The 15,439-nt window shown below is 41.6% G+C and overlaps 1 protein-coding gene across 1 annotated transcript in view; it reads left to right on the top strand.

Moving 5' to 3' along the window:
• The first annotated feature begins 12,768 nt into the window (after positions 1-12,768).
• GORASP2 (golgi reassembly stacking protein 2) overlaps positions 12,769-15,439 on the top strand; it is a 14,920-nt gene continuing 12,249 nt past the window's right edge. Inside the window, exon 1 of the mRNA XM_017835654.1 lies at positions 12,769-12,902. Coding sequence (XP_017691143.1) covers positions 12,840-12,902 — 63 coding nt within the window. The 5' untranslated portion in view covers positions 12,769-12,839. The remainder of the gene's footprint in view (positions 12,903-15,439) is intronic.

Here is a 15,439-nt window from a genome sequence, read left to right as displayed (position 1 = left end):
GATGAAAAGCCCTTACTTGGGACCATGTCCTCAGTTTATGCAGTGAACTACTAATTTGTCTTTCTACCTACCCAGATAATTTCTAAATGAGCATAATTCGTATACAAACATATATCTCTATGCTTGTGACAACTAATTATTCTTCAATTACAGGACATCCACAAAATTTTAGAAGTAAATAATGCTTTGTATATCCATCTTCCCAGCGTTGCATATTTCTCATCTTTCTAATGAATGGATCAATAGATCCTTTCAAACNAGAGTGTACAAGGAAAGTCTTCTGCTAGGCTACCAAACCAGTCTTTTACATCAATATTTGAATGGAAGAGTGGATTGTGAGGTTGTTCTAACACCCTGACTTTGCCAGGTTTCTGGGGTACAAATGAAAAGGGAAAGAGAGATAAAATGATCGGTGGTGGGACACGAAAGAAGAGTCACACAGGGCTAATTTCAAAATAGTAAAATTGTCCAGCAGGCAAAAAGCAAATGTACAGCACACATCTGGCTGAATAATTTACAAAGTAGTAAAACATCAGAAGAAGCTAAGAAATAATCTGACACCATGCAAGTGACACTCATTGCATGTAGTCTGAAATAGACACCAGAGTGTGTCATGTTGTAAGAATACATAGAAATGTATATGAATATTTACCTGTCCCTAGTTGCCTATTCATATAATTTTAAATGCACAAGATTTTTCTGGCAATATTTTTTCATTACATCCATAGGCACTAAAAACCTTTTTAAAAATTTACATCATTCAGCAAAGGATGCTAAGAGTAATTGTGTAGTGAGGTAAAGCTTTCTTCCACCTACTTGGTTTACTTATGTTTAGCTATCTTAAATCAGGCTAATTTTATAATAGGGTTGCTGTCTGTTGAATTATGTGTTGGTTTCCTAGGTTAAATAACATATGCTTCATTACTAAAATAATTCGCAACGGCAAAGGGCAAAGTTAAACAGTGAAAAATAGACTGTATAGAAGTAGACCCATAGAAGCAAGTAATGTGAGCTAACAGATTATTCTCTCTCTACTTGCTTTGAGTCTGATGTGCTCCCTGAAATGCAAATTCAGCAATCCGAGCAGCTGTTCACCAGTTACAACAAAGAATACCCAGGATTTAGAAAAATGGAGTCCTGTTTCCCTATTACACTATAAAATCAGGCTTTTTGCCAAATTGTGAATGAGAGATGTGATCTGGTAGGTTCTTGTCCACTAAAACCAAGGCACACTTTCACTAATTTTTTTAACAAATCAGTGACTGTTTGAAAAGCAGAATCCTCTCATGGAGGACTAGGTATATATCTCTGCATCAGACCAAACATCTTGATCTATAAGAAAAAAATAAAAAAAATATAAAATAATAGATCTAAAATATACGTATAAAAATACATAAAATGTTATAAATATTTTAACTGTCATTTGTTCTGCTTTCATTACACACTACACCCTACAAATAGCTTTTAAACTGCCTTATAAATTGAAGATCTTTACAATTTAATTTATATTTATCTATGCTCTATAAGCCACATTGTAATTGTAGCTAGTATTGTGAGCCTGTATTATTTGTAAGTCTCTGGATGTGGTTGTATTTTACAAGATGCAACTGTTGAACTGCTTTTAGCTGGTTCAGTAATGGTTGCAATTTTTTTGCAGTTGACTGTAATTCCTGAGATGTAGTGGGATTGCAATTTAAAAACAACAACAAAAAAACAGGTAACCATTGACAAATTACATTCCTAATTTATGCAATTTTGTAGTCTGTTGATGACTCTCTAACAGATCAGGAAAAACCTAAGAGCATAAATAAGGAAGTAGTTTAGAATCTGACATAAAAAAAGGAAAAAAAAGTTGCTTCACCCTGGTGTAATGCTACTGAATTTTAGTGCAATTACACAAAGAAAATTAAGGCAAAACTTAATGAAGAAGAACCAGGTGTACTGCCCTGGTTTTAAAAGAAATGGGACTATAGTAGGAGAAATAGAGCACTCTGGGCAAGAATAAGGTCCAGGTGACCACAGGAGATGCTCTGCATTCCTTTTGTCAATATGCGTCTGGGTTTCCAGCTACAATTTCAGGTTCATATTTCATGGCTGAACACCTCAAAACTTCAACATGCCAAATCTTGCTGCTGTGGTAGAGCTGCACTAATGGTGTAAGAATGGTGGGCACTGTACTTCCTCTGTGAGTACATTGGTTATCTTGTCCAAGCCGCCTACTCCAATGGGGCCACCCAGAGCAGGATTCCCAGGACCATGTTCAGATCACTTTGGAATATCTCTAAGGATGAAGAATGAGAATGAACCTGGTATCTGGTGTCTTCTATCTTCCTTCTGTATGTGATGGTGAAGCCTTAGCACATACCTGGAATTGGGAGTAGATTATTCCACTTGGGGTTAGGAGGAAGACCTGGCTAGTAAAATTGTAAAATCTAAACTACCTTAAAATCTAGAGACCTACAAAAACCAGCACAACAACAACAAACAGAAAAACCCCAACCAACAAGCAGAGACAAAAAGAGAGGAGACAAAATATTTTCATCTCTTTCCCAGACATTAGAAGAGTCAAATTTCAAGATTTAGATCTATTCATTTTTTTATATTTATTTGGCCTTAACAAATGTAATACTAAACATGCCAGAAATATCTCACAGGTGACAAAGAATTGTCTTGTGTATTTACAATGGAGAAGTAAAATCATTCCCTGCAACCACCTTAATATTTTTGATGGGTGTTAGCTGTTAGAAAACTTTTAAACTGAGTCAGGGGTTTCTCTAAGAACAGAAAATATTAAAGAGGTAGGGAGATGTGTTCATCTGTGGCTGATGTACTTGGACTTCTTCATGAATGACTGGTATTGACTCCAAGGCACTCTTTTAAAATTGTGTTGCTGTTTTAAAAGTTATTGGGTTTGCATCTGTTTCAGCATCTTTACTAACATTTTGCACTAAACAATTTGCAATCATAAGTTTTTAAGTGAACTAGAAACTAAACTGTGTTTTGGTTTGGTTTTTTTGGGGGCTTTTTTTTAATTGAATGTGATTTTCTAAACTGTTATCCATATTGCAGTAATTATTTTAAAAACTCCCTGATATCTGTTTCTCATTATGACAGAGTTAAGTCAATGAGTGGTGCATTAAAAAAATAAAAAGAAACAACTGTAACAAATAAGAATCACTGTTCAAAGATGTCTGTGAAACTTGGCACTCTGGCTGCCTTTTGCACCGATCAGACTTTGAAATTGCTACTTTCCAGATCACATTTTCCCAGCTAAGTACCTGTGAACAGGCTGAGCAAAAGGTAGTAGCCAGTTTTACCAGGGAGGGTGCAATGAGGAAAACCAAGGTTAAACTGAAACGAGCTAGAAAACCCCTACAAATCTTACATTTTATATTTTAACAGACAAAATGGCCTTGCACCAAATGAAGACTTATAATGGAAATAGACCCACTGCCTCTGATATTTTGGTGTAAAAAAATACAATTCTAAATCTTGCATACAGCCCCCAGTTAGTAGATTTTGTGTTTCCCACTGAGTTTTCAGTAGTCATTGAAGAGAAGCAGTAGCTGGAGAGAAGGTAGTTGGAGGGAAGGCCAAGGAAGGAAAACTGTGCACACAGGGGTCTGGGTGAGGACAGAGTTCACATTGAGACTTGGAGCTGAGAATTGCTCCAAGGCCTGTGACTGTGAGCCTGTGCCTCGTTCAGTTCCTGCTGGATCTGGGACTTAGCCTGCAATTTCTGGCTCTTGCAGTACTCTTATGTTCCTTTTCTAAGCAGTTCTGTGGCTTCCATCAAAACCAGTGGGTAAACTGCCTTTCCCCTGCTCGTTTCTTGGCTGCAGTAATTTCCTCTGTGCTTCTGTTTGTTAGACTCTTTATAGTGACCGTAATTTTTCCCCTTCATGCTGACTTAAATAGTAAAAATCTCAAATGATCATCTGTTCTCAATTTTCTTCAACCATTTAACTCTTTCTATCCTTGATATTGCTTTGCTGCATCTTTCTTAACAGCTTCTCAGCCCAAATCCCTGTTCCAGCAGTGCCTGGGCTTAGGACAACATCCAAGTTTGTGCTGAGAGTTAAAAGCCACATGGAACTTCCCATAGTTCACTGAGTCTGACAGTATATCAAAAGAAGACACTCAAAGAAATACACTTGGTAGGTAATGCCTGTCCCTGAAAACAAATTAAGCATCTTCCAGAAACATCTTTGAAAGTCCTACTTAATGTTTTGTACATCAGTTCTCTCTAACACAGGCAAAACATTAGCCCTATGGGTCAGGAGAAAGGAGGCCCTCTAATGGTTAAGGTTCAGTCATTGTTGTGAATAACACCACACTCTTCACAGTATATTATAGCATAGAGCTGGTCCATGCATTCAAAGAGGTACTCTGGTCCTCGCAGGACTCAAACCCCTTGGCTCTAATAGTGATGTACCCAGAACAGCAAGAAGAGGAGTCAGTGCCAGCAGGAATAAGGGTCAGCTTCAGAAACTGGCTGGGTCTTTCCAGCTGGTACTGTATGACCATTGTGTCAATTGCCTTGACGCCTGCAAATCTCATCTCAAAATAAAGAAAACATATTCCAGCACATCCCAGTGGAGCTCTCCAGCTCCTGTTTCCCATACTTTGTGCTTGCTGAGAAATGCACCCAATCAGGTGGCATTAGCCAGGGCCATTGAATCATTCTTGTTGGCAGCACAGAACAGCACAGTTGTTCTGTGTCGTTTGGCTTTCAGTGTGGTGATTTCAGATGACAAACTGCTCATTTGATTCTTAAGCTCAACACATGGGTGACATCCTCAGCTGCTGCAGAAAGCAGGAAGAGCTCCACCTGCCTGCAGTGAAACAGAAACCACATCAAATAGATACCTGCCCAGGCACGGTTGATTCTTGTCATAATCTATTCCTTAACTTAGTTTAACAAATCTAGGTAGCTGTGGAAGTGACTTCTGGCACTTTTTCTAAAACTCATTGGTTTTGCTAATTGACCCCGGAAGTCCTGTAGCATTTCCTCTTTGGAAATGGTGACAAGAGCGCTCAGATAGCCAGCAAAGGAAGGAGTAACCTAAGCTCCAGCTTCAACCTGCTCTCCTTAGTACACATGAGAGGACAGAAATTCCAATTTTTTGAGAGAAAGGTAGGGTGCTGCTTTGGGTTGATGCTTCTATATGGCTACGCTCACAGGATCTGATTATATCCCAGCCTTTCCCTCTCTTCTTAATTTTATTTGCTTGTTCCAGCAACAGCTCATTAAGAGAAAGGTCAACTGGCTTTAAAGAACTCCACCTACAGAATAATGCTATCCAGTAGCATTCTTACTAGGATTTTAAGGTGATTATTTGAGGATTGCCACTCCCAGGGCATATATTATGTTACCAGTTTGTTTTATTGTATTCAAACTTCCAAATCTAATCTCAAAATAAATAATGTTCACAAGGTCCCAGCAGAGGCATCCTGCTGTCAGAGGCATGTGATAAATAAAGAAAAAGCTCAAAAATTACATTTCCTTGTTGTAGAAGACAGAATCCTTCTCCTTGAGGCTTGAAGGAAAAGAAGTTATCAGCTATTGAGGCAAAAGAAAATAAATCACGAAAGACTTCTCAGGGCAAGAAAAGATAAAGGAGAAGGAGTTGAATGTTGGTTTTCTTGGGGCTTTTTTGTTTTTTTTTTCTGAAGGGAGGATTAAGAATAGCTTAAGAAATGCATAACTGTGGAAGCTTTCATAGAACATGTCAGGATAAAAACAATTCAAAAATATAACAAAGACTAAAAAGATCCTTTCCTGAGGCTAAAGAAGATTGCTTTCTCTGAGCTAGCAATGTAGTGTTTCAAGCATAGCTGGAAAGAGGCTAATGGTGCTTAGTTTGTAGCTGTCCAGAAGATGGAGGAATGTGCCCTTCTGTGACTAATGAATGCACTTAGGAGGGCTGTCAGAGAGCTGAAGCTCTGTGGGTAGGGAAGAGGAGTATTGTGAACAACGTGTGTAACCTATGGGGTCAGATCATCCCTAATCCAGAGTCTGAGTGCAATATTTGTCCTGTTTATCTCAAATTCTCCATGATAATTTTTGGTTTATTCCTTCTTTCTCTAGGACCTTAGTATTTCTTCTTCTCTCACCCTATTCACCTGTCACAGGTGAGACAAAGTAGTAGGGGCCCCATAATAGCACACCTGTAGCATACTACATCATTTATAGACTGTCTGGTTTCAGAAGGTCACTGTTCTGTGTTTAGGGATACAGAAGAGAATGACAGGGCATCTGGGAGAGGCAACTCTCTGGTGACTGAGCCTTGGCACATAGGCAGTTTCTGTTTCTTATGGCTTTTAGAACTGCTCCTGTACTCTGACAGCCAAATCTATGAAGGCCAAAGCTATAAAATCAAATATTTGGGATGAAACTCTCATAGGGGCTTATTTTATCTCTGATACTCAAGAATTATATTTGGCATTTCTGTCTGGTCGAGTCTTCAAAGACAAGTGTAATTTCTCTTCTTGATGTTCAGCATGTTTGCAATAACTCTGAAAGGCCTATAGAAAAGTTCTGGACTTTTCTGCCAAGAAGGACCTTTGTGGCAGGTTTGATAAATGGGGCACTGTTCAGGGTGGGACACTAGAGGATTTAATATATGACCCATTTTTAAATACAGTTTTTTTTAGTGTAAGCCTTTCTCCTGTACTGCTTTCTTCCAGGAGAGTCTTCATCAACAGCTGCTCTAAACATCCTTCATCAGAATCTGACTGATAATACAGTCAAGGTGTACATTTGCTTCTCTATCTTACCCCTCCTTTATCTTAAACCATAAAATCTGAGTTGGGAAACTCAGAAGTAGATTTTTTGTTTTGTTTATGTATACCGACATCTGTCATTTATGTTTCAGTCTGATCTTTAGATAAAGGACTCTAGAAAAGCTCTAGATGAAGTAAAACGTAGAGCTGACTTCTAAAATTTAAGATAAAAGAATGTAAGGCACTTTATAGAACTAAAACTGAAATCGTACATATCACTGTACAAAGTACTGAACACCCAAGACACTTCAGAATGGATTCTGTGAGCAAAAAATTTTCTCATTTGATTTATTATGTTTAAGAAAACAGGATTTAACGCATCCTTAGTAAATAAAAAGCAATGCAGCAGCAAATCCTTAACTATCAACAAAGTCTCTTAGTATAAGCAGTTTCTAAAACTCCAGATTTTAGGCTAACCATTTAGGTCAAAAATGACTGACAATGCATGTAAGTATCATATAATGAATTGGTTGGAAATTACTTAATTAATCTTCCATTATGAACCCTTCTTCTGCAGCATCCCTAGCTGCAGTACTCCCAAAGCCAGCTGCTATCTACAGCTGAAAAGTAGCAGGCCTATTAAGCCTCCTAAATACTCACATTCTAATTCCTAAATTGGGTTGCCAGAACCTTGTCTGTACAATTGATTCCATAATCATGATTCTATCTGTGTTTCTATAATGAACCCTGTTTTCAGCTCAATATAGTTTAAAGAGGCTTCTTTTCTTTTTCAGCGGTGAAGGAAACCTATTCTCTGTTATTTCACATACATTGTGTCATTTCCTAGTTAGTAATCAAGTGAATCTTTGAAACATTCTGACATTTGTCATAAACTCTGTGCCTTCTCTCAACCATTCACCAATGCATCTTTTACTGTGAATACATGTATTTAAAGGTTATTCTCCTCTGTTATGCCTGTTCTTAGTCATACACTCTGTAAAAATTCTTAACACTATGCTTCAGGCCAGAATTTGGGGTCTGATGGCTCTATATAATATGGGACAACAAGCTAGAGTAAGGATTGCAAGTTTAAAGTAACAACTTTTAGAGGCAGAGAAGTGAGGACATTGATTTTACTGAGCCCATTCCAGTGTTCAGGCGCACATTTTCTAAGTTTTATAGAAGCAGAAGGTGACTATTTTGGAGTTTAATCAGTCTTAGAGTTTTCATTCAATCTTAGAGTCTCAGAAGAAACCCCTGTAGCAAGTATAAATTGTATAAAAAGGCCATTCTGTCAGAAACTTATGGCTATAATATCTTTAATTGTCAAAGCTATGCCCCTTCCAGATTTGTGTGAAAACTACTTACCAGAGTCTAATTCAGAGTTACTGGGTCTTCACCAGCTTTGGGAAGACAGGCAGAGTTTAACTGTATTACAGCCAAGTCAATCACTTTTACGAATTAAACTAATGAAGGCTTTAGTTAATTTCCTGTGTCCTATTAATAGAACCTCCACAAATTAGTTTTACTGAGTTTCTGGTTTCTGAAACAACAGCCTTGATTCTAGTCTCAACCCACTTGGGGAAGAAGACTGTAGATTACCTTTACAATTCTCTGATCTGTTGATGGCATCTGCAGTCCTCGGTGCAAATTACAGCAGCCAGAGGAACTGTTCCTGATAATAACCAGAGCATGACCACACTGACTACAGCTCTAATACATGCCCATGCTGGGAGCTCTGGGGGAAAAGCAGAAAGCAATTCTGCCAGCTATCTGCCACTTGAGCATTCCCCTTACAGAGGTGCAGTGTGCTAGGTCTGATCCTGCTGACATTGGGGCCCTTCCCTCCCATCACAGAAGGAAATTGCTGTGTGTCACAATAGTACCAAGTTAGAGTTTTCAGCTGAAGGCTTGTGGGCTCCTGCTCTTTCCTGGCTGAGTACAAGTCACTCCTAATTGTCTCACTGAAACTCCTGCCCTTTCCTTGAGCATTAGTGTAAACCAACAATAATGCAATGAAAATTGATGGATACTTACAGTGGTTAAAAATATGTCAAGCAGTCATGACTAAGCTTTCTGAGTTTGGCATGGTCTTTTTGTGCCTTGTGGAGCACTGGGGGGGACCAGCCCTGCAGCATTCACTGGGAAAACCACGCCTGAGAGCAACTTGTCCAGCTAGTGCCTTCCTCCCTTGCACTTCATTCCCTGTTTAACTTCATAACAACTAATGGCCATAAAACCAGCTTTACAAAAGCCCCACATTACTCCCGTATTTAATTAACTTTTAGAGCATCAGACCGTAGTATTTAATCACAGCCTGCTGAGTTTCAGGCACTTGTTTGGGCTGAGGCTCACTAATGCTTGGCTTCCATTCAAAATGCTTCACTGTTAATTTTTCTTTACATTCAGACAGGGTCTGATCTTTTCCCAGCTGTTCCCAGCAGCAGGTCAAGAAGGAGTTCAGTCTCACACTTCTCACATTTGCACACATGCTGACCATTGCCACCTTACTTATTTTTTCTTAGGTAGCCTCAGTTCCAAAGCACCTACTGCTCCTAAACTAAGACTGTGGGAAGTAAATGTGAGTACTCCTGCAGCCTAATGGATGGGTGTATGGCTTCTCTGTGTTAGCAGGCTTTTACCAGCCATTTATGCGAGCTAGAGCTACCTGTTTTTTTGTAGAGCTGAAGGGTCTGTGCTTTATGCCTTCTATTAATATGAAGTTCTAAGTATTTTGTGTGCACAGCCAGGTGGATTCCTTCCAAATAGCTGTAGTTTGTTCCCTGTGTGCTTGCAAAGGAGATAAAAATCTCCTTGGGCACTGTTAACATATGAGTTGAACTTAGACATATATCAGACTCCTTATGGCTCCTTCCAATCCCAGTCCTGCTTTGCTGGGACCAAAATCAACAAGCAGGTATTCTGACCTGCAGTTCCTCATCTTGGACAATACATTAATAGCAGGGATGAATGAGGTCATACATTGATTAGGGAATAAAAGATGTTACAACTAAGAGCTATCTTATGACCCACCTTCTTCTGTCACTGGACACTGCTGTTCTATTTCTACCTAAAACTATATCCTTCCTTCAGTGTTTGCTTACTGGAACAGTCACTTTTATTACTGCAGGCCTTCCCATAACTCTGGCAATATTCACTTAATTTAATTTTAAAGGCTCCCATTAATTAAAATTATTCTATTTACTGATTCTTAATAATGTCTCAGAAGCTTTTGTTCTGGTGTGTGTGTTTATGTTTGAGCTTAAGACCGTCTCTGCAATAAATCATGATTTTCTGCCTGTCTTAGCCTCTAAATGATTTGGGTCAAATAGGCTGATTTGTACACTGTATTTCAGCAGCTCCCTTCCTGCTACACATGCCTGGGTTTCTCTGTCCATTTTCGTTCCTGTTTGCCCAGCACCAATAATCCAGAAGGGTTTAGGGAGGGGAAAAGAAAGTGTAGCTGCTTTTATTCATCCACTGCATATCCTGCTCTGCAGAAGGGATGCTGGCTCCTGCTGGAAGCGTTTACACTGCGTTCTCTGCAAAGGTCAGAGTGGCTGCTTCATCTATGGCAAAATGGATTTTAGCCAGCAGCCGTAGCTGACAGTTTCAAGACGGCCACTTCCCCATCCATCTTACTTAGACAACTGTGTGCAGTCTCCAAACTAATAATTCATTATTTGCACATGTGTGCCTTCCACTTCATTATTTTATTAACATATTAGAAGGGCCCTGATTTATTTATTAGATTCATTATTATTCTTTATCAAATGATGACATGTTGTTAGCCAGGAAGATGCACTTGCTATCTCACAACTAATTATACCAATTAAGTTTTCATGATTCTACCACAAAGCACAGCTCATTAACTTTAATTACTTTTGAAATGCAGCTGCTGAGATACACATAGAAAAGAACAGGTAGGTAATATTTGTTAGTTGATTTCTGCAAATGGGGTTTCTTGTCATTAGGTCTTATGTGATACTTTCAGGCAATCTTGTTCCCTATTTCCCAGGTAAGTTTTTTCTTTTTCACCTACGACGGTTCTAAAGTTTCTCTTTTTTTGTTTTACAGACTAGTCTTTTGCCACAGAACATTGGACCAAGTTCAAAGATACTTCTTCAAATAAATATGGTGTTTTAGTTCAGCCCTTAATGGGAATTGATGGACATCTGCAGAGAACATCTTTCTTTGCTGAGGTGGAACCAGCCCAAAAAGGGTGACAGCATTTTGATGAAAAGCTGAGATGCTGTGGTAAAGCAGAAGTTCCTAAGAAAAAGAATTTCAGGTCTCGAAGTGATGTATGGAGTTTATGTCTCCAGTGAGGGGCCAGGTTCAGATTTCTCTAAAGGGTTTTCAGTGGTTTTCCTGGTTTTGCCTGTGATAATTGTTTTCTTGGTGGTTGGTTGGAAGAACAAAACATTTCTAAGCTCACCACATTAAGGCATGAAACTTCTATGGATCTCATGAGGAATGGGGAAAAAAATTTCTTTGCTGCTGTGAGAATAAGACAAACTGACTACTGGTGCAGTGGTACTTGACTGGGTCTCAGAGGGCCTAATGTCTGAGCAGACTCATAGAGCTGCAAAATCTCTGTTGCCTTGTTTCCCCACTACCACCTTTAGGAAACAGTTGTATATATAAACCTCTACTAGCAAGAAAGAAAGGAATACGGATGGGATTTTCCTCCTGAATCTAAATGGCATGTGCATGGAAGCATGAGATTTGCTTAAGCTGGTATAGTTTTTAACTTATGAGCTCACTGTAACAGATTTCTCATACTGTATTAAGAACACAGAAATCCTTGAAAGATATAGTCTATTTATGTATTATTCACTTTGCCTTCTTTCTTTGCATTGCAGCCTCTGGGAATCCTAGAGTTGATTTCTTCTTGCAATGATGAGGAGAGACACTGCGTAGGGAGGCAGACACACCTGAACCAGTGTGCAGAGTCCAGAACTGGCCATGCCTGATGAGAGTGCCTGGAGAAACACTGTCTGTCTGCTCCAGTGGAAACACCTGAGCACAACGAGGTGGCCAAGGGTGGAAAGGGCATTGGTCATCTCTGCAGACAGTACTGGGGTAAATCTCAAGCACAGTGTACAGAGGCTTTTATTATTAAGCAGTAAAGCACTTTGATAATACAGAGATATATAGATAATACAAAGTGAATTATGCTAATTTGAATATTCTTTCCGTGCTTAATTGACGATCTTTAACATTGTGTTCCAGTTCACTAATAAATGCTGTTTCTGCATTTCTGAAGACCAGTGACAGCAGCATTGCTTAAAGAGGTCACCCCTCTGCAGCTATGTGGGATAGGAACTGGGACGCAGTGGTGTGCAAGGGCAGGCTGCGTAAAAGCCTTCCAGTCACAAGGGACACTCTCGGAGGGAAAGAGATTGTCTGAACCTTAGATCCACAGCGCTCCCGGACAACCCACCGTCCGCCTCCTCAACTGCACCATCATGTTGGCTCAGTGTTGGATTTTGTGCTGGACGCGGGGCGCATTCCCGCAGCCAGCGGCTGTCCCGACACGGGCATGTCTGTGCCCGCTGCGTGTCACCACACACACCCCGCGATCGGCAGCGAGAACCTGCCCCGTTATCTTGTTGCAGTTTGCGGGGCGATGCGTGCCCTGGAGCGGATTAGTCCAAAATTCCTCCCCCGGGTGGCATTCCCCGCCCGACACGCTCTGTACCAGGGCACTGATCCTTTCGCTTCAGCCCCACCACCGCTCGGTGTCAGGCGCTCCAGGCGCGGCCCCATATCGCTCGGAGCTCCGGAAAAGCTGTGGGAGCAGGGAACTCAGCACGAGGCACGACCTGCCCCCTTTATGTGCTGTGCCCCCGCTGACACACTCGGCTCCCACAGACACACTCGGCTCCCACAGACACACTCGGCTCCCACAAACAGCCGCTGTTCCCTCGGGGCGCCCCCGCCCCGCGCCCGGCACCGCCGCCCCGGGCCGCCAGGGGGCGACACGGCGCCAGGAAGGCGCGCGCGGGCCGTGTCCGCTCGCGGCCGCCGTAGGGCCCCGCCCGCGCGGGGCGGAGCGGCCGCGGTGCCACGTCCCGACGGGCGCGGAGCGGCAGCGGCGCGGCCCGGCCATGGGCGCCTCGCAGAGCATCGACATCCCCGGCGGCGGCACCGAGGGCTACCACGTCCTGCGGGTAAGGGCGGCGCGGGACCTGCCGGCGGGACCTGCCGCGGGGCCGCCCCGCTCGGCCCCCGGAGGCGCTCCCCTCTCGGCCCCGCGGCTCGCGGCGGCGGCGGTGGGGTGAGCCGGGCCCGCGCTGCCGCTCCCGTGTGTGGGAAGTCTGGAGGAGGAATTGGTCCAGGATAAGTAATTCCCCGGGCCAAGCGGTGCCGCCGGGCTGCGCCTCGGTGTGTGCCCGGAGCGTGGGAGGCGATGCTGGGTCTGGGCAGCCCTGAAGGCCGAGGCGGCCTCTGCTCCGGCAAACGCTTCTCGCACCCCGGCCCGCCCGAGTCTGGCTGCGCCCGGGGGAACACGTCAGGATTGTCTTCATCGCTCCGCCGTGGGCTGGGCTGGACTGTAGTGCTGCTCTCCCGCAGGAGTTCCGGGGTGCCGGGTCAAGGGGTTCACATGACAGACGGCCCCCATAAGGGCTGCATCCCTAGTGGGGGCGTGATTTTTCGTAGTTATGTTGGTTTTGTTCACGTTGCGGCCACAAAACTTTGGTTTTGTGTGGAAAAAAAACTGTTTTGTTGGGCTGCGTTAAAGGTTTTGAGAGCAGCCTTTTGGAAACCCTTTCTTTAGTATCTGTTTCACGTTCAATGAGAGGGATGGTACCCAGGTCGTGTGGTGGAATCTGAGGCACTGGGGTACAGGAACTTTGCTGGGGTCACTCACAGCCTTGCCCATAGCACAGTGCTTCTACTTCTGTAGCTGGAGATGTGTGCTCACTGCAGACACCGTGTGGGCTGGTGTGTTTGTTGGCATCGGACCCTTTCAGATCAGCTCTCTGCTTCTGAGAAGCAAATACTGATGTTCTGATCAAATCCAAACATTCTGTTAAAATTTGCATATAGACTAAAGTCATGGTGGTCTTTGTTTCTCCCTTTTAGTATTACTGATGCATAACAATCCAGTGTTGCTAATATATGACAGTACACTTTGTCTTCTCTTTTTCCCCCAGAAAAACCATTCTGCAGGCAGACTTGTTTTCTTTTTTAGCTTATTACAGTGTAAATTTCATTAACTGTTTACTTTTTAGACTTGTAAAACCAGTAGGTACTCTGCAGTTAGAATATCAGTTACATTAGACTTAGCAGTTCATACTGTTTGATTAAAGCATCTTAATAAATTGAGATACAACTCTTTTATGAAGTAGACTCTCCTTTTTTTTTCCTCACAGTCTTGCTTGGAGCTGGAGCCTTTTGTTTTCAGTTAAGCACCTTTCTGTTGTAATGTTTTTACTGTGACCCAAAGTAGCAGTGTTTGGTTGCCAGTCTTTGTAAATGTAATTGATAGATGCTCAGTAAAGAAGTTGATTTCCAACAGGACATCCATATTTACATTAAATGCAGAAAAGGACCTCCCTGCTGTCTCAAACAGACTGATGTCTGTTTTTCACCGCCTTGTCTTCTTACTGGTATTTTCAGATGCTGCAATAATGAATGATTATTCTTTTTCTGTGGACAGGCACCATAAATTGCATCATGATCCCAGCCTAACAGTTATAATTTGGAATGTTTATCTTGCAATGCATGTGGCATAGGTGAATGTAGTTTCCAAGTCTAATTTTCCAGTTGGTGTTCTGTAGTAAGTTTGTTACAACCGGCGTCCAGCTTGCACTGTTGGAGGAGTTCTGCACAACTGCTCTGTCTGCAGGGACTGACCTTTGGTAGAACTTGGGGTTGAGCAGTGCTGCTGGTGTGTTCTACTTATTCTCAATTATCTTTTCTTTCTGAGCTCAGTACTTTAATGAGAGAAATGAGAATGGTAAAAGGAAAAGAGCCGTAGTCTTTCAGTTCTCCAAATCTAATTTGAATAAGATCAGATTTCTTTGATAATGCCAAAATTCTGTAAATAATATATAGTGGTTGTTTTAAAGATTTCATTACTTGTTGGGAAATTAAAGAAATGTCAGGAAATCTTTTCAATTATGGGAAGAATTTGGTTTGGTAAGGCAGATAGATGAAAAAGAAGTGTTGAATGGCCATGAAACAAAGAGTTAACATTGTTCAGTAGCTGTAGGAGCCAAGTACAAGTTACCAGAGTGATGAGCAAACTGAGACTGTTGCGAGCTACACATTTTTTACAGTGAGACTTTTAGACTGCACGTGCTGCCTCCCTACAAAACTGGTAGACAGTCTCATCCTCTCCTCACTTTAAACAGGAGCAGAAATATATGCAGTAAGTGAACCATACTGTCATTAATTTCTGATGTAATATTTGCAGATTACTTAATTCTTTTTGGCTGCTGGTATTCAGTGCAATATTACTTCCACTGTGAGCTTTATCACCAGTGCAGTTGTAACAGGAAATAGGAGCATTCCAGGACTGAAGTACTGTTGAGGGAAAGCGATTTCATCATGTGCACACTTGATAGCAGAAGTTGCTCTGGGCTACACTCTTGGGGTTCTAGACATTGAAATGTAGCCTTTTTTTCTTTTCTTTTTCTTTTTCTTTTTCTTTTTCTTTTTCTTTTTCTTTTTCTTTTTCTTTTTCTTTTTCTTTTTCTTT

This window comes from Lepidothrix coronata, unplaced genomic scaffold, assembly GCF_001604755.1.
Source record: "Lepidothrix coronata isolate B3197 unplaced genomic scaffold, Lepidothrix_coronata-1.0 Scaffold7, whole genome shotgun sequence".
Classification (NCBI taxonomy): domain Eukaryota; kingdom Metazoa; phylum Chordata; class Aves; order Passeriformes; family Pipridae; genus Lepidothrix; species Lepidothrix coronata.
The sequence above is the reverse complement of the archived record's forward strand: the minus strand, read 5'-3'. Positions and strand labels throughout refer to the sequence as shown.